General features: G+C 37.1%; 1 protein-coding gene across 11 annotated transcripts in view; it reads right to left on the reverse strand.

Moving 5' to 3' along the window:
- Positions 1-20,961, reverse strand: part of LOC135206942 (adenylate cyclase type 1-like) — a 352,691-nt gene that overhangs the window by 225,073 nt on the left and 106,657 nt on the right. For all 11 annotated transcript variants that reach the window (XM_064238463.1, XM_064238460.1, XM_064238457.1 and 8 more), the window contains exon 3: positions 4,798-4,947. In XM_064238463.1, coding sequence (XP_064094533.1) covers positions 4,798-4,947 — 150 coding nt within the window. The remainder of the gene's footprint in view (positions 1-4,797; positions 4,948-20,961) is intronic.

Raw genomic sequence — 20,961 nt, forward strand, 5'->3', positions numbered from 1 at the left:
ATCAGATTGGTGTCATAAATCTATTTTCATTGATATTACTTTATATTATTACGAACAACACACAATATAGAACTGAGGCCAAAGACAAAGTGCTGGGACCTAAGAGGTTGTTCCACACTGAAACGGAAATTGGTGGTAGAAAACCTCGAATGCGTTATGTATTGAGGTGAAGTAAATGGAATGAAAGATATTGCATTTAGGGGGCAAAGGGTCGCTACAAAGAACCATACGAAACGCCTACAGTGCATAGCATAATTAGTCTTGCCGACTCATATTACAAATATCAAACCACCCCAATTTGTGGGTGGTGGATGTGGTCAAATCCAGTATGTAAATCAGCTGTCAGAGTTCCTTCCTTTTTTATTAAACGGCATGGAGAATGGCAAAGGACATCGACACAAGAGCTTATAAACGAAAAAGATCAAGTGCTAGGAGTTTTTGGAGTGTCCTTCTTTAAGGGGAATGAAAAATCACTGGCTTTATATCATGATCAGTTACTGCTGTAGTGTGGGGTCTGCGGTGGGAGGTTGAAACCAACCACAGTGCTTGTTCAATGTGAACAGGTTTCATCCGCTGAAAAAATAATAATAATAATAATAATAAATTGTATACCAAAAGTGCTCCCATTTGCGAGGACTTGAGTCAAAAACTAATTTCCTCCTTTTATGTGAAGTGAATACAAATTACGTTGAAGGTCACGCTGGTTTTAGGAATTTACAGGTCAGACAACCATCAAATTGAAATTATGGCCTTGAAGGTAAACAACCTTGGAAACTAAAGCATAGCAGCATCTCCCACATGGAAAGCTGCTTTGTGGACGAACTTACTACTGGCTAGGTGAAGCCGTTCGCTTAAATATATTCAACCCATATCAAAACTTTTGTTTTTCTGTACATATGTATTTATGTGTGTATTAGATAAGTAAGTTATATACGTGTGTATACATATACACACACATACATACAAGTGTGTATGTGTGTACTGCTAGATTATAGTAAAAGTCATTCAAGTATGTACCTATGTATATACACATATATATCATTACTTATTCTTGCGTGCTACAAGTAACAGAGATACGGATGGTGTCCCTGGGTAGAAAAATAACATATACGACTCTGTAGGTACATTACCTAACCCAAAAACCAGTCTGTATATTTTTGTTTCCATGGGGTCTTTTTTTTATTGATAATCAATCAGCTTTATAAATATATTCAAAATCCAAAATAAGTCACAAATAAAATACGTATTCTTACAAAACACTAACCAGAAGAACCATTACAAATATAAGTGGTAATCACATAGCATTACAAGCAACGAATACATACTCTGCTACTTGATCAGAAATCCGCTCAGACGTTATTGAAAGACCGTAAAAGGAAGGTAGAATAAGGTCGTTCTGTAATGACAACATAGTAAGGAAGACTTCGACATTGCATACATGCCTTTTCTTTTCTATTAAGATCCGCAATTTTCGGTTAACTCGATTCAAAGCCAGTGTCTCCTTTCTACGAAACAAGCTACGGAAAACTCATAACCTTTCTGCTCTAGACCGTGCACACTTCCTTCCCACACAACAAGATGGGTCGGTTACTTCTTTCGGACACAGCACAGATCTATTTCTCTACGTCTGTTTACAGGATTACACCATCTGGTTAAGTCGCTGCATCGTGAGTCCTGTAGGACTCGCATAAAAAGAGAATAACAAACTACAGTTTTTTATTTTCATTCCCTCTTATGGTTACTACCCTTCCTTCCAAGGTGGTTATAATGTTTACTAACGCTACCGAAATCGTTTTCTCAGCGACGAGTTTGCGCAAGAGCAATAGTTACGTCATCAACTCTCATTACAGTTTCACTGCTGGCTACGTAACGTGGATGACTGCATTCTCCTTAAAATCAATTTTATTTGTCGTATGCCGCCTAATGAATACGTTTCAGGTGCATCGCATTTGTCTACTTAAAACTTGCTTTGTGGCCTTTAACTGACTAATCATTTCAAATATTTGTAAAAAGGTCACCTGTCTCAGAATAGAATGCAACCAAGAGCTGGGACCTATGAGGTCATTCAGTGCTAAAAGGAAATTTGAGAGTTAAAGGTTACAAAGGCGTAACAGGAGGAAACCCTCAAAGCAGTTGCACAAAGAAACTATTGTTAGGAGAAGGTGAAAGGTAACACGGAAGAAAGAAAACGATGGGCGGTACAGTAAAAAGAATGAAAGGGGGTGCAGCTAGGGGCCGAAGGGACGCTGCAAAGAACCTTGGGTAGTAATGCCTACAGTGCACCATGCGTGAGATACACTGACAGCACTACCCCTTCAACGGGAGTCACCTCTCTTGACTTTGCTTTTGACCTCCTCGTATCAGCTGGGTATCCATCCATTCTCTTCTTACCGGAATATCAATGATCACTACGTAAGCCGGATATCCTACCTCCTCCTCCTCCTCCTCCTCCTCCTCCTCCTCCTATCAACTTTGTGAACTTCACTGGTCCATTACTGTTTCAGAAAAAAAAATCATTCCTATCACAAAAAGTCAAATTTTGTTGGATTCATAACTTCATCTATGTGTCGACAGATTAAAAGGGTGGAAATACTTATCACATAAGCAACGAGGACACAGCTCTGGTTTCTCTAACGATTACACCAGTACGACAACTTGATTATCTAATCACGGCAATGGTATGTCCTGTTAAGAATTACTTTACGTTCCTATGAAAAAAAAAATGAATGAATGAACAAACCGCGCCTACAGAAGATAAGGCTGTTCTATAATAAACTGGAAAGTAAGAAATGCACTGTATTCACTCTGGTACATACTGAAAAATAATTCTAATAATTTAAAGTCAAGTATCTGCAATTCCAAATCCCCATATCACTTCTGTTCAACACGACCTTCAGTGCTCTCTCGTAAAGAAAACCTACGATGCAATAATACCTTCATCTTAAAAAGCTTAATTCAAATTCCTTAACAAAGAGTCTCTTAAGCATTTTCTTACTTTTTTTTTATCGATCTTGCAGTTATCTTCGGAGTTGGGAGAAAAATCAGTATCTAATCAATTAACCTTCTTATTTTTATCTTATATAATGATAAATTTTCAAGCGTGAATTCCACTGAACCCAGCAAGGCGCATAACTCATTCATCATTTCCCCAGTGACATACTGGTATAATATCATCAATCACTGCTACCCTCGATTATTTCAAAAACGTTCTTATTACAATTGACTGGGGGGTTTTATAACGTTTGATTTGCTAATCTTTTTGATCAGTCATTTGACTCAACTGACGAGAGGTTGTTACACGGTATTCTTGTTATCTGGATATACAGAACAATGAAGAATTTAAAGCTATGTATGTGGATAAGAAAAAAAAAGGAACTCAACATACAAATGAGCACATTAAACCGACAGTACTATTAGGATACAGCTTAAATACTTACAGAATTGTAACGGTTTAATTCTGTCATCCAATGGTGACATCGAAGATTTAGAAATGTAATCATCTCCTGCATATACCGGACAGTGTCCTATTCTAAATAGAATTGTCCACAGATTTTAAAGTATGATTCTGGGAAAAGGTCTTGTAATCCTGTCTCCTTTTACCTTCAAAATACCGAGTTGGGACATCTGGACCACAGACATTACGAGACATAAACGATTGTTAAGTAACCTTTTTGGATATATCTTCTAAAGAAATCACCACAAAAATTTCTGAGGTAGAGTTTGTCTCTCAAGACGCACGCTTTGGAATAGCGTGTCTACTTCCAGTTTTTCACCCCGTCCTACATGAAGGTTACACAGGTTACATATATTTCTCACATGAGGAGTGAGAGATGTGTATTTCTGGTGATAGAAGTTCACTCTCGACGTGGTTCGGAAGTCACGTAAAGCCATCGTTGGTCCCGTTGCTGAATAACCACTGGTTCCATGCAACGTAAAAGCACCATACAAACAAAAACATATATTTCTCATTAGGGATGGGGATTTTCTGACCAGATATTTGATGAACAGCAAGCGCCTTAGTTTGATCTTCAAAGTTTCTCCCGAATCTACTCGAGCAATAACAACCAGAGTCCAGGAAAACAAAACCCAGTTTCATTATTCATGTACTATTTACTGGAGGTTTCTCCCTTTTCGTTTTCTTCTCGTTTGATGTTTTTTTTTACGGTTAGTAAGAACTCCGTTCTTATGTGGAGAGATATTTATGTTCATAAATTACCTTTTTATACTAAATTATTAGATATATAATAGATATAATTCGTGATATATTTCCTGGAGAATTCAGTAACTAAAGTAAGAGGGAAAATTTACGTTACCTTCATGTTTCGTCAACATAAAAACGGGAAATTTCGCAACTTAGTCTATACGTAGTATGCACAAATAAATGTGTAAGGAATAACAACGATACCTGACGATTTATAAACATCATACACGAAGCAACTGGTTTGCTAAAAACAGTAGAGACCAACAAAGCATTCTAATAACGGGAAAGTACGTCTTGAAACATTACAATTTCGCAGGAGATTTAGCGACGTTTTTTATGAAAAGAAAACGCAAACTCTCTGATTCCACCAGTCCGGAATGACGGATGAAAGAAGACCGAGAAAAAGGGTTCGGGTCAATCATCCCCTGCGCTGATGGCACTTGTAAGTCCGCAAAACAATTCGAACCAATTCGACGAGAACGTCAAGTATCAACGTAAAAAGAGAGAGAGAGAGAGAGAGAGAGAGAGAGAGAGAGAGAGAGAGAGAGAGAGAGAGAGTCTGAAATATTGCAGAACGATGGCACAAATTGACTCACCAGTTTGTCATTTTCGTCCTCCATCTGAAGCCTGGCGGCAATACAGTTTCGGGTGTCGAGGAAGGCCTTCCTCTGTGCGGCCTCCATCATCTGTTGGAGCCAAACACCTGCCATGTTGACTGCCACTGCCACAACACCATTCGCAACGAACTGAAATAAACACAGGTATTTCCCTTTTAATATCTCCAGGCAAAAAAAAAAAAAAAAAAAAAAAAAAAAATCAAAATATAAAATGTTATGTTTAGTTCAGGAAAATGTTTAAAGGTGCCAAAACTTTTAAATTAAGAGGGGATTTGCATTGACGCTATCATGTGAAATTTCGAAAAGATGGCGTAGGTGGCGGTAAATATGTGGTGTGTTTTACTTACATAATAACTACAAGCTTGTCTTACAGCACACACTTCTCGTATTTTATTAGTTTGTCCAGTGGGTAAGGCTACAATCCCTCCTCCCAACCCAATTATTTCTCTCATTATCCTTTCCCCGAAAACTGTTTTTATGTCCATTTCATTAATCTAATTCATCTTAGTTTGAGGATTATGATTTACACCATCTTAAATTACCAGATCACGCGAGAAGGGAAAATGAGCTCACGAGTGAATTTATTGCCCGAATTCAATCAAGCACTGTGTCGTCTCAGTCGTATATTCACGAGAAATATATATATATATATATATATATATATATATATATATATATATATATATATATATATATATATATACACACACACATATATATTTTTTTAATGTTCCTCTTGACTGGTCGATAACAGTTCCCTCCACACATTTTATATATATATATATATATATATATATATATATATATATATATATAGATATATATACATATACATATATATAATATATATACACACATACATATATACCTGGCGTAAACATACATATATATATAAAAATATATATATAATATATATACGCACATATATAAATATATATACTGGCGTAAACAACAGAGAGATGCCTTCGTGTTTTTGTTTTTGTTTCTTAGTCACTCGTCTTCCTTCCTCTGCTGGAAATGGTACTCGAGTTTCGTTGGTGGTCTTTTAATATGCTTTACATATTGTAATTGTGTTTTTTTTTTTAGATGAGTAATTATTTTAATTTTATTTTACTATTGTAATTTCAGCTTGAAAATGGGGCTGGTCCCTGAAACGTCGCATTGAAGAAACGCTAATATGAAACAGACGTCTCCATTTAAACCCTAACCGCTATGTATCCCGTCTAAGGCTTCCCCTTCGGTTGATATATACATATATATATATATATCTATATATATATATATATATATATATATATATATATATATATATTATATATGAGGTGACCAGAAATAATACTGCCAATCCTGACAGAAATTTCCAAGTGCTAGTCTCCATGGCACGTGTTACCGATAACGAGATCCTTATTTATATCTGGCAGATGTTGCGGCCCAAGGCTGTCAAATGTATATTTTGGGTAAATGAGCTCGCGGTATGTGACGACTGGACTGAACTCTTTTCAAGTCTCTTTAAAAGACAAATCCTAATATAGATTTACTTTTCGATAAGAAGAGAAGGGAGAAAAAAAAATAAAAATAATAATAATAATAATAATAAGGCAAATCCTAATATAGATTTACTTTTTGATAAGAAGAGAAAGGATAAAAAATTAATAATAATAATAATAATAATAATAATAATCAGCCAAACCCTAATATAGATTTACTTTTTGATAAGAAGAGAAACGATAAATAATAATAATAATAATAATAATAATAATAATAATAATAATAATAATAATAATAATAATAATAATAATAATAACAATAATATATTTCGGAAGAAGACCCTCTTTTAAACAAATTATGTTGAATTAAAATCGCAGAATTCAGCGAATTAATCTTATATATTATCTTTTCTATTTTGAATAATAAGAAAAATTGACAAGCTAATATACAAGATTAATTCGCTCAATTCTGCCATTTTATTCAACAGAATAATAATAATAATATAGATTTACTTTTTTATAAGAAAAAGGATAATAATAATAATAATAATAATAAATAATAATAATAATCATAATAATAATAATAATAATAATAATAATAATAAATAATTAATAATAATAAATGGACTCCTAAGGAGGCTCGATGCAACCCAGAACCCCACACTATACAATATAAAACCACCCAGTCGAATAAGATGGCTCCGACAGAAAAAAAAAAGAATCTAATGATAATAATAATAGGTCGTCAATAGACTTAAGTCAATAGACTTAAGTCAAGTTAAGCAACATTGGGGCTGGTCAGTCGTTGCATGGGTGACCGCTCTCCTCGGCGTTGATTCCTTGGGAAAGGATCTTTACCATAATTTCCTCAGTCTACTCAGCTGTAAATGAGTACCTATCCCTGATGGGGTAGGGTCCAGCTATGGGTTAAATAGCAAAACTCAGCAATGATGGAAAGAAATGAAGGAATAAACGACAACGACGTAAATGGATCCTCTGGCAACAGAGGAGCTTCGTCCGGCAACCAGGTATTCAACCCAATTGTAGGGGAAGACGGTCAGGTACTTGGAGGTCGTCATCCAGCAACTGATCACCACAACGACAGTAATCAACAGCCTGAGATTGGAGCTACAGAGGCAAAAAGGAAGAAATGGACAAGAGAAGAAAATAAGGAAATATGGAGATGCTACATCAGAAGCAACCCGACGGAGAGAGGATATAGAAGAAGATTGGTCAACATCTGGAATGAGAGGAATAACACCCCCCAAACAGAGCAGAGGCTGGCAGACCAAGTAAGGAACATAAAGAAAAAGAACTGGCTCTCCCCAACAGAAAGAGAAGAACTGGAAAGGGAAATGTCACACGACAACGAATTACATGAAGACGAACTGAGAGACGATGCCACAGAAGACGACAGGGAGGATGAGGTATCAAACAACGACACACGAAGAAACACCGACGATGTAACAGAGAGGACGGAATGGGTAGAAAAGATTAGACAATGGATGGAGCCAGATACAGAGAGAACAAAGATCCCCTCCATGAAAGCCTACAACACCAAGAAATTAAGGGAGAAAACGAGTGAGGTCAATGAAATAATGGGCCTAATACACACCACCAGTATCACAGAAACAAATAACTTGACATATGCAGGAGCAAGATTAGTAGCAGAACTGATGGGGATTCGAACAACAACACCACCGTCACAACCAACCCAACAGAAACCAAAACAGCAACCTCCTTGGAAAAGGCGCCTGGAAAGCAAATCATGGTGATGAGATCTGACTTGAGTAAACTGAAAGAGATGGCAGAAAAAAGGCTAAGAAGCAAGAAAACAAGGGAGGAACTCAACGAGAAATACAAAGTACAAGAGAGGGACTAAACAACACAATAGAAGATGTAAAACAGAGGCTTAAGGCCAAAGCATACAAGATCCAACGGTACATGAACAGGAATAAGGGATACCAACAGAACAAACTATTCGGCACCAACCAGAAAAGACTATACAGCCAACTAAGAGGGGAAGACAACCACCCAGAAATTCCTGAGGCCGAACCAAGTAAGAGACTCTGGGAAAACATATGGAGCAATCCGGTATCACACAACAAACATGCAACATGGCTCCAGGAAGTCAAGGAAGAAGAAACAGGGAGAATAAAACAAAGATTCACAGACATCACGACAGACACAGTCAGACACCAACTAAAGAAAATGCCAAACTGGAAAGCCCCAGGTCCCGATGAAGTCCATGGATACTGGCTCAAAAAACTTCAAGGCCCTACACCCACGAATAGCAGAACAACTCCAGCATTGTATCTCAAATCACCAAGCACCCAAATGGATGACCACAGGAAGAACATCCTTAGTACAAAAAGACAAGAGTAAGGGAAATATAGCCAGTAACTACAGGCCTATCACCTGCCTACCAATAATGTGGAAGTTACTAACAGGTATCATCAGTGAAAGGCTATACAACTACCTAGAGGAGACAAACACCATCCCCCACCAACAGAAAGGCTGCAGAAGGAAGTGTAGGGGCACAAAAGACCAGCTCCTGATAGACAAAATGGTAATGAAGAACAGTAGGAGAAGGAAAACCAACCTAAGCATGGCATGGATAGACTATAAGAAAGCCTTCGACATGATACCACACACATGGCTAATAGAATGCCTGAAAATATATGGGGCAGAGGAAAATACCATCAGCTTCCTCAAAAATACAATGCGCAACTGGAATACAATACTTACAAGCTCTGGAATAAGACTAGCAGAGGTTAATATCAGGAGAGGGATCTTCCAGGGCGACTCACTGTCCCCACTACTCTTCGTAGTAGCCATGATTCCCATGACAAAAGTACTACAGAAGATGGATGCCGGGTACCAACTCAAGAAAAGAGGCAACAGAATCAACCATCTGATGTTCATGGACGACATCAAGCTGTATGGTAAGAGCATCAAGGAAATAGATACCCTAATCCAGACTGTAAGGATTGTATCTGGGGACATCAGGATGGAGTTTGGAATAGAAAAATGCGCCTTAGTCAACATACAAAAAGGCAAAGTAACGAGAACTGAAGGGATAAAGCTACCAGAATGGAGCAACATCAAACACATAGATGAGACAGGATATAAATACCTGGGAATAATGGAAGGAGGAGATATAAAACACCAAGAGATGAAGGACACGATCAGGAAAGAATATATGCAGAGACTCAAGGCGATACTCAAGTCAAAACTCAACGCCGGAAATATGGTAAAAGCCATAAACACATGGGCACTGCCAGTAATCAGATACAGCGCAGGAATAGTGGAATGGACGAAGGCAGAACTCCGCAGCATAGATCAGAAAACCAGGAAACAAATGACAATACACAAAGCACTACACCCAAGAGCAAATACGGACAGACTATACATAACACGAAAGGAAGGAGGGAGAGGACTACTAAGTATAGAGGACTGCGTCAACATTGAAAACAGAGCACTGGGGCAATATCTGAAAACCAGTGAAGACGAGTGGCTAAAGAGTGCATGGGAAGAAGGACTAATAAAGTAGACGAAGACCCAGAAATATACAGAGACAGGAGAAAGACAGAAAGAACAGAGGACTGGCACAACAAACCAATGCACGGACAATACATGAGACAGACTAAAGAACTAGCCAGCGATGACAATTGGCAATGGCTACAGAGGGGAGAGCTAAAGAAGGAAACTGAAGGAATGATAACAGCGGCACAAGATCAGGCCCTAAGAACCAGATATGTTCAAAGTACGATAGACGGAAATAACATCTCTCCCATATGTAGGAAGTGCAATACGAAAAATGAAACCATAAACCACATAGCAAGTGAATGCCCGGCACTTGCACAGAACCAGTACAAAAAGAGGCATGATTCAGTTGCAAAAGCCCTCCACTGGAGCCTGTGCAAGAAACATCAACTACCTTGCAGTAATAAGTGGTACGAGCACCAACCTGAAGGAGTGATAGAAAACGATCAAGCAAAGATCCTCTGGGACTATGGTATCAGAACGGATAGGGTGATACGTGCAAACAGACCAGACGTGACGTTGATTGACAAAGTCAAGAAGAAAGTATCACTCATTGATGTCGCAATACCATGGGACACCAGAGTTGAAGAGAAAGAGAGGGAAAAAATGGATAAGTATCAAGATCTGAAAATAGAAATAAGAAGGATATGGGATATGCCAGTGGAAATCGTACCCATAATCATAGGAGCACTAGGCACGATCCCAAGATCCCTGAAAAGGAATCTAGAAAAACTAGAGGCTGAAGTAGCTCCAGGACTCATGCAGAAGAGTGTGATCCTAGAAACGGCACACATAGTAAGAAAAGTGATGGACTCCTAAGGAGGCAGGATGCAACCCGGAACCCCTCACTATAAATACCACCCAGTCGAATTGGAGGACTGTGATAGAGCAAAAAAAAAAAAAAAAAAAAAAAAAAAATAATAATAATAATAATAATAATAATAATAATAATAATAATAATAATAATAATTGAAAAAGAAACCCACAAATTCAATTTGTAACTTGTTTACTTCTAAGTATTTACATTTAGTTTTACTCCACACTCGAGTACTTTCAGGCCCTTCTGTGGCCCATTCTCAAGAGATGTTGGGATGTTAGCCTGGGTCAAGGCAGCAGTCTTTCTGGAACTTCTTCTCGTTGTGCTGTCATTTATGCGATGGCTGTTCTGGTTTTCTTGAGAGTTGCCAATCCCCTCTTGTCGCTCTGATATCCTGAGCTGATGGTCAATGGGATTCACCCTTGTGGTAAGGGTGTGGTCGATAAAAGCTTCGATGCATTAGCATACCCGGAATGGTTCAGAAAAAGGGCACTCACCAAAGCTAGAAAAATATTTTACAGAGCGAATGTAGAGAGTACATGGAATAAAGAAAACAAGAAAATAGTTGCCCTCCCTTTTATGCCTAAAATGAAACAAATCACTTCAAAAATGAAAGAAAGTCAATATAAATTTGTATATACCTTTGATAATACCTTAAAAACAAAGTATGTAAAAATAAATTGGAAGGAGAAGACAGTAATACAGATGATGTAGCGGGGGTATACATAATCAATTGCAATAATTGTGGAGACAGATATGTGGGGGAATCAGGTAGGGGAATAAGGACTAGAGTCCAAGAACATAGAAGGGCAGTACAGCTAAACTCTCAGGGGAGTGCTATAGCTAGACATTGTTGGGAAAATGACCATAGGATGGATTTCAAAAACAGTAGGCTTATATACAAAAGCAACAAAATTAGTCACAGGAGGGTAGTAGAAGGTGCGCTTATCAGAGAGATCAAAGTAATTGAAGGAAACAAAGGTTTTACCTCAGAAGATCCCATAAGCCGAGCTTTGATATTAAAAGAAGCTAAGATTGACCCTGCTGACCTGGAGATTAGGTTTCCTGCCCAACAGACTTACGGTGACCACACCCTTACCACAAGGGTGAATCCCATTGACCATCAGCTCAGGATATCAGAGCGACAAGAGGGGATTGGCAACTCTCAAGAAAACCAGAACAGCCATCGCATAAATGACAGCACAACGAGAAGAAGTTCCAGAAGACTGCTGGGCCTTGACCCAGGCTAACATCCCAACATCTCTTGAGAATGGGCCACAGAAGGGCCTGAAAGTACTCGAGTGTGGAGTAAAACTAAATGTAAATATTAGAAGTAAACAAGTTACAAATTGAATTTGTGGGTTTCTTTTTCAATCTTCAGAAGAAAACTGAAAGAAGTTTTTGTTTGGTTAATAATAATAATAATAATAATAATAATGTTAAAAATAGCCACAATTATATATTAAAAATATATTTCTATGTAAAAATACAGAACAAAGACTTTCGAACACCTGAACAGTGTTCCTCATCAGTGTTCGAAAGTCTTTGTTCTATATTTTTACATAGAAATATATTTTTAATATATAATTGTGGATATTTCTTAACAATTTGTTTTCAGGAAACTGTGAATTTCTTATCAACAACAACAACAACAAGAACAACAACAACAACAACAATAATAATAATAATAATAATAATAATAATAATAATAATAATAATAATAATAATAATAATAATAATAATGACTCGTAAGGAGGCAGGATGCAACCCGGAACCCCACACTAGATAAAATCCCCCAGTCGACTAGGATGACTCTGCAGAAAAAAACGAATATAATAATAAGAATAATAATAACAACAAATTACCGGGATCTCATAATAATGTTGGCCCTGTTCTTACAGTTAATGAAGTCCCTGTAGGATAATAAACCATATACTATATCATTTAAATGAGGGAAGCGCTGACCTCCCAGTGTCCCTGAAGACGCAAATTACCGAAAAAAAGTAATGAAATTCCTTTGGGAAGTTATTACCTTATGTAAATATACATTTGTGCGCGACGGGACGATGAATCATTTCTTACGGCTTGGTACAAGATAAGATTCCAACTTCTGTGACAGCAGTAATATTTCCTATTGTATGCTGAACTATAGTAGATTTACATCAAGCGTGCATCTGATGTCTAGGCCAGTCCCTCACAATGCTCCTGATTGGCTGTTGATAAGCCAATCATGGGGCTGGAAACCCTCAAGTCTCTCGAGAGAGTTCACAGAGGCAGGATGTATTTTCCACCTCTACTGAGGGATACTTTTGAAAGCCGTATCCCTCAGGCGAGACGGAACATACTTCCTGCCTCTGTGAACTCTCTCTCGAGACTGAGAGTTCCTAGCCCTCTGACTGGTTTATCAACAGCCAATCGGGAGCGTCGTAAGGGATTGGCCTAGACATCAAATGCACGGTTGAGGTGAATCTACTATAGTACAGTGACGTAGGTAAATGCGTAATTAAGGGACAAGTTTTAAAGGATGCTAAATTATATTATTATTATTGTTATTATTATTCTGAAGATGAACCCTATTCACAAGGAACACGCCCACAGAAGCCACTGTCTTGAAATTCAAGCTTCCAAAGAATATGGTGTTCATTGTTATTAAACGTAATAATTTTAAACACAAATTCATTCACACTACCAAATCGACACATCAAATCAAGTTAAACATAAGGGACATCTAAGTCAATTTCCCAACTGAATTTGACGAGGAACAGAAACTCCAACCACTTCAGGGACGCCATAAGTGCTAGAAGTAAATAGCTTGTACATGAAAGGGCAGGATGGAAATATTTATCAACAAATATTTATTTACAATGAAAAATATTTACTGACAAATATTTACAAAGTCTTAATTCTACCTGCTCTTCTAATGCTCCCCTGTGGGTTTCAAACGCAGTGCGATTGTCTGACTGACCAAAGAGTTTATGAACACAAATCATCAACATGACAGAAAAAAAACTGCATTCTCATACGTTATAATAGAGTCTCACATTCCATACTTTATCTCAACACCTATAAGAGATATATTTGTTATTTCATGCGAGACAGTTAACAAGAATTACTTCAGTCATACGAGCAAGAAGTTAATTTTATTCAATATTATGATAAACTCGTGCTTTGCAAGCCTTTGCATGGTGTTCATAATATTATGGGGAAAAAATTGTCTATTGGCAGTTAAATATCGTTACCTATATTCACTGTTAATGAACCACTGTGTCCACAAATTCATTTACCTCAATAGTATACAACTGATTTATCTGCGAGCAACTTCATATCAATTTTGCTGAATAATTTCCAACTCGCTGCACTTGAGAGCAGATGAGCGACTGTAAGTAACTCACGTGTCAGCGTTCGGACAAAATGATGTCAGGGTTAAATCGTTTCTTTTCAGGCCTCACCTCAGTGACTATATTTTGCCTTTACAATGTAAATTTTTTACTACCCCATTGCATCGACTGTCCGTCCATTGGGAGCGAATATATAAACGTTAATAAAGCCATCAGGTTTAATAATACATTGATCTAAAATCTGCATCATTCTACAAGGGCGTTTGATAAAATTATCAAGTCGTTTTACTCGATTAAAAAAAAAGAAGGGGGAGGGGGGGGTCAACACTGCGCAATGAATACTGTTTCTATTTCAGTTAACTTTTGCAGTGTACTCCACATGAGTGCTGCCAGCTAGTTGGTCTGCCTGACCCACTAGCTATAATCAGACAGCATTGCACGTGTAAGGTTTCACTCTCCCACAAGCACTTGTGTCAACAACTAGTGTTCCATTCAAGCAGTCTCATTATTTCTGATACATCTCTAACAGCGGATTACTAGCCTCATTATTACCTTCAGTTTATCGTATCTCTGTATCTCTACCCATCTCTTTAAAACTCTGGTTCTCACATCAACAGAATCAGATATAAAATTATTTTCTTTTCTGTTAAGAATCCCTACCTATCACTTGAAAACTGTTCTCACATCAACAGAATCAGATATAAAATTATTTTCTTTTCTGTTAAGAATCCCTACCTATCACTTGAAAACTGGTTCTCACATCAACAGAATCAGATATAAAATTATTTTCTTTTCTGTTAAGAATCCCTACCTATCGCTTGAAAACTGGTTCTCACATCAACAGAATCAGATATAAAATTATTTTCTTTTCTGTTAAGAATCCCTACCTATCACTTGAAAACTGGTTCTCACATCAACAGATTCAGATATAAAATTATTTTCTTTTCTGTTAAGAATCCCTACCTATCGCTTGAAAACTGGTTCTCACATCAACAGAATCAGATATAAAACTATTTTCCTTTCGGTTAAGAACCCCTCCCAATCTCTTGAAAAATCTGGTTCTCACATCGACAGAATCAGATATAAAATTATTTTCTTTTCTGTTAAGAATACCGACCTATCTCTTGAAAACTGGTTCTCACATCAACATAATCTCTGATATAAAATTATTTTCCTTTCTGTTAAGAATCTCTCCCCATCTCTTGAAAACCTTTTCTGTTTCACTCAAACAGAAATCAGATATAAAAATTTTATTTTGTTTTCTGTTAAGAACCCTTACTATCGCTTGAAAAAACTGGTTCTCACATCAACAGAATCAGATATAAAACTTATTTTCCTTTTCTGTTTAAGAACCCCTCTCCACTCCTGTGAAAACTCTGGTTAGCACATCAACAAAAATTGATATAAATTATTTTCTTACTGGAGGAATACCTCCCCATCTTCTTGAAAAACCTGGTTTCACATCAACAGAATCAGATATTAAAAACTATTTTCCTTTCTGTTAAGAACCCCTCCCATCTCTTGAAACTCTGTTCTCACATCAACAAAACTATAAAAATTATTTTCTTACTGTTTGAGAATACTCCCATCTGAAACTCTTGGTTTCTCATCAAAAAATCGATATTAAAATTATTTTTCTTTTTACTGTGATACCTTCCCCATCTCTTGAAAAATCCGGTTCTCACATCAACAGATCAGAATATAAAAAACTATTTTTTCTTTGTTTAGGAATCCCTACCCAATCCTTTGAAAACTGGTTCTCACATCGACAAAATCAGATATAAAATTATTTTCTTTTCTGCTAAGAATCCCTCCCCATCTCTTGAAAACCCTGGTTCTCACATCAACAGAATCTGATATAAAATTATTTTATTTTCTGTTGAGAATCCCTACCCATCTCTTGAAAACTCTGGTTCCCACATCGACATAATCAGATATAAAACTATTTTCTTTTCTGTTAAGAATCCCTCCCCATCTCTTGAAAACTCTGGTTCTCACATCAACAGAATCTGATATAAAATTATTTTATTTTCCGTTGAGAAACAAGGTCAGTTTAGACATTGTTTAGTCACGTACATCCTTTTTCCTATAACGTGGACACATCTAGACACATAAAAAAAACTCCGTTTTCAAAACAGGTTGCTGCATTTCATAGCAAAATTAATTTCATCCTCTAATAATTACACCAGCCGACTTTTGCAACCAATCACCCAATAAACTTACGACCAATAATATTCTGACTGAGGATATCGAAATATTCAGGAATACTTGGAAAAATTATTGCCAGTCTCACCGACTAAGACTTGTGCGAAGAAACGAGTTGCTAAGGTAATATTTTTGGAGAGTGACACATAAGGCATAAACCTTGAACAAACTCTCTCTCTCTCTCTCTCTCTCTCTCTCTCTCGTCTCCTCTCAACCTCCCCCTCACCCTCTCCTCCCACATCGCTTCTCTCTCTCTCTCTCTCTCTCTCTCTCTCTGTGAAAAAAAATGTGTAGGCAAGATCAAAGAGATGAAACGATTATTGCAACAGGGACGTTCTCCAACTCGAAGGAAATAGATGGGTATAAAAAGATTGAAATACATCCAAAGGAAGAGAGAGAGAGAGAGGTAACAACTGTATCACCATCACCATAAGGGTATAGAAACCAGCAGCGTGGACAAGGATTTGGGAAACTCTCGTATTATACAACAAAACGAAGAGAGAAATACATAAATAAATAAAAGTATCTAGCCTTGAGGCAAACGCAGAGAACGAGTATACAACCGAATAAGAGTTACGAAAAACAAGCCAAGATAAACGGAGTGTAACATACGACATTATTCAATTTTGAAGATGGTAGACTAACTTAAGGCCAGAGGTCGCCGACACGTCATAAAATCGGGTTTTTCGGCATATGGAATCAACAATTTGTCAAGCGGCGTGGACTCTGAAGAAGTATCTAAAACAGCAAGTATGCTGAATAACTGATGGACTTTTAAAATGCTCAAGATGATTAACAACAAGGAAGACTCAAGGCTCGCAGTAAGTGATAGATCACCTGTTCGATGAACACACAAAAGGCCAAAACAAATTCTTCCGCCATTAGGAGTCGCTCAAGACACCGAAGAAGGAAAATAAACAACCTACGGTAAATGTGAGGAAAAATGTGGTGAAAGTCACAACCAGAGAAGAAAAAAAAAAAACATGTTGCCGATAAGGAGCGATTACAGCGGGTATAAGAGCTCGCGTATCAGCAACTGGTATACAGATAGAAATGTCGAAAATTGTAACATAAAAGAGTAAGGATACAAAGCGAGTCTTAAATCTGAGGGCTGAATAAACAATGAACCTCTACTTTCGGAGATGGTTCGAACCCGCATATGTTCGTGGGAGCTAAGTCGCTATGCATGCTCTACTTCAACTATATGCATATATGCCTCGTATTCAGATGTATGTTACCAAGCCATTTTCATCATTTCCCAGTAGTATTTAAGCAGTTTTAGCTCCAAGAGAATTTATCTGAATTTAACAGAGACCTCCGTTGATCTCCACCCTGATTGAAGACTTGGAGCGATACGAGTCAAAAACAATGTGAAGAAATCGGAAGTTAGAACATAACCGAGGCTATTAAAAAAAAAAAGGAGCTTGGTAAATGAACTGCAGAAGTGATTTTGGCAAAGAACAATCGACTCTCAAATCTGGAGTGCTGTTCTCTCGTGGATTCAAGAGCTCAGATGGTGCAAGAAGAAGGCCTAAGAGGAGAAGCATCGGAAATGCTGTGTAGGAGAAAGTGAAGTCCAGAAGAAAAAAAATGAAGAAAATTTCCGACAGAAAGAGTGAGGAAGAGAATTTATCAGGTAGAGATGATGATGGGGAGTAAAAGAGGTGACTTGTAAAAGAACGAATCAGACTGGAAACGTACATAATGGCTGTGGTTCAGTCATAAATGACGAAAAAAATATACAAAGGAAATACACATTCTCTCTCTCTCTCTCTCCTTCTCTCCTCTCTTCTCTCCTCTCTCTTCTCCTCTCTCTCTTCTCTCTCTCTTATATAATATTACTTATATATATATATTATATATATATATATAATTTATAATATATATATACACACACATATATATTGCAAACAATATTGCCACTTTACTCTTCTCATAATTTCCTTATATAATCTTTGGCTTAACACTGGCGGCTAATTAGCATTTCTCTTGAGGGCATGTTTATTTCTACATTTCATGCATTATGCATTCTGTTCTTCGCATTAGCAAATTACCTAAGGAAAATTTTAACAAATGCCTTGTGCAGCAAAGAGCACTCAAGCGACAGAGGACACGGGATGATTGAAACATTATGCAATGTATTTAGAAACCGGTGAATCAAACATCAAATATGTTCAATTGTGATGTCTGCAATTCAGGAAAAAACAAACAACTCCTTTGATACGGAACAGAAAATTACGTATAGCGAGGAAGAGCCGAGCGCATAAGAGACTCAAATTACATTTGCCACTTGGTAAGGTCAGGACAAAGCACCGCGTATAACCCGAGAAGCGTCATATCTCACTTGATTGTTTATTTTGGTATAATTAACTGCTCCGCTATTATTCACCGAGCTGATGACTAATTCAGCTTTTGAAGGCTGTACTTGGTCTATCAAGTTAAAAAGTGACTTGCATTCTTCTCTTTAAGTAATTGACGTAAATTCATTTTTATTGCATTTTTCTTTATGTCGAGTAAATGCTATAAATTTAGTCACATTCTTTTGCAGTAATTTTAGACATTTAGCTCATTCTCCGCAAAGTAATTCTGATTTGTTCTTCCTCAGATATCCAGCGATTCCTTTCTACATTTGAAATGAATGCTGAGTAATGTTGAGAAATAAAATATTTCTGTACATATGTACTTTTGTTAATTATCTGGCACTTGGGAATTTATATTCGTCTCAAGTACACAGCCTGAACTGAGCGAAAGTGAAGCAGATATTGAAGTAACACCGAACCAGCAACTGGAAAAGTAATTAAAATAGAAAAACAGAAATGGAATTATAGTATAAAAAAAACTGTCTCAGGACACATATCTTAAGATCCCACTTTTGAGTGGCTTATGCTAAGAAGGTGTAGAACTTCTCACACGAAGATCATGGTGCCGAACCATAGAAGTAATAACAGCTGCCTCGACTCTAGGTAGCATAAATAATTAAACCACGAGCACATACAACTATATATATATATATATATATATATATATATATATATATATATATATATATATATCGATATATAGATAGATAGATAGATAGAGAGACAGATATACGCGTGGGCATGTGTGTTTTTGTATATAAGTCTGTCAACTTCTATTACATTCAGTGTGAACTTGAAAATGTAGAATAAACTACGAAAGTACTTGTTCCAAGTCCTCAGTTTCACGTACCTTTCTATCGAGGATTTAAGGTTTTATATAATATACGTATATATTAACAAATTCCACAACTGAACATAAAGACACTTACATCATGATAACATATTATTATTATTATTATTATTATTATTATTATTATTATTATTATTATTATTATTATTATTATTATTAATATTCATAATGAGCAAGATATTGATCAAACAATTACAAATACTCAGTAAATTAGACTCGAAAATGCAAGAAAACCCAATAAATTTAGCTAAATTGTTTTCTTGTCTGTTTACTCAACAAAGCTTTCCTGCAACTCGATGGCTATATTTCAAGTCTCAAGCCATTCGTATGCCAGGGATGTAGCCACGAAAGCAACAAATAATTATCTGTATTTAAAAAAAAATGCAATGTTAATATATAGCTCTCTTATTATTAGAGAAAATACCTCATAATTATTGCACATCATATAAAAGACATAATTTTGTATATTCTATTCGACACAAACTCAAAATGAACGCATCACCTTTGTGACACAATTCTGGTGGCTGATTATAGTGATTTTCATATTGCAAGCGTAACTTTTGCATTATGATGTCCCGAAAAGAAACTGCAACAATGCATAATAGGAGTGTTGACAGGTGAACTGAATAAGAAGCAAACACAGGCAAGAAAGAAGCTTGGCATGAGCCGAGAGAGAGAGAGAGAGAGAGAGAGAGAGAGAGAGAGAGAGAGAGAGAGAGAGAGAGAGGTAGTAAGTACAAGTGCACTGTTAATCCTGGCTCACTCTTTTTAAAAGATCAAGATGTACAATAACCGAAGGAGACACAATGAATATATATATATATATATATATATATTATATATATATATATATAGATATATATATATATATACATAAGGGATTCATAAAATGGAAAGAAAGAGAAATACAGGATGTGCGCAAGAGAAGTTTACGATCACGGAACTCGGAGAATGCCGAGAGAAGACTTTGCTAATAATGTTAAACCTGCGGAAGCCAAAATGGAGGAAGGAGAGAGAGAGAGAGAGAGAGAGAGAGAGAGAGAGAGAGAGAGAGAGGGGGGGGGGAGCGAAGGAGGGAGAGGGAGAGTGAGAGGACAGGAGTTGTTGGGGCTTCTATCGAAGAAAGAGTTGCGGGTGAAAGAGGGAGAGAGAATGGAGGGGGAGGGGGAGGGGGACGACTTTCAGCCACAAAGACTATCTCATAAAACGGGCGAAGACGACGATATCTGTATCCATTCACACATGACAAGGAGCTGCAAAGGTGCCCCCACTCTATGACTTGCACCTCTGAGACAGTTGTGTTACGATGGCCAGTACACTGAGTGATGGTGTGTGTGTGTGTGTGTATGACGCGCGCACGCCTCGCAAGGGAAAGAGCAGCGGAAGGATTACTCTCGTATCACTTGGCGGGCGCGCATTCCAAGAAATAAACGCCGGTTCTCAAACATATGTATACAGAGGCCTAAACGTCAGGCTGTAGAGGGGTGAACGAAATCTATGGCGCTCTTTTACCACATTTCCTTCGAACACATGCTGTAGT

Source organism: Macrobrachium nipponense, chromosome 31, assembly GCF_015104395.2.
Source record: "Macrobrachium nipponense isolate FS-2020 chromosome 31, ASM1510439v2, whole genome shotgun sequence".
Lineage (NCBI taxonomy): Eukaryota > Metazoa > Arthropoda > Malacostraca > Decapoda > Palaemonidae > Macrobrachium > Macrobrachium nipponense.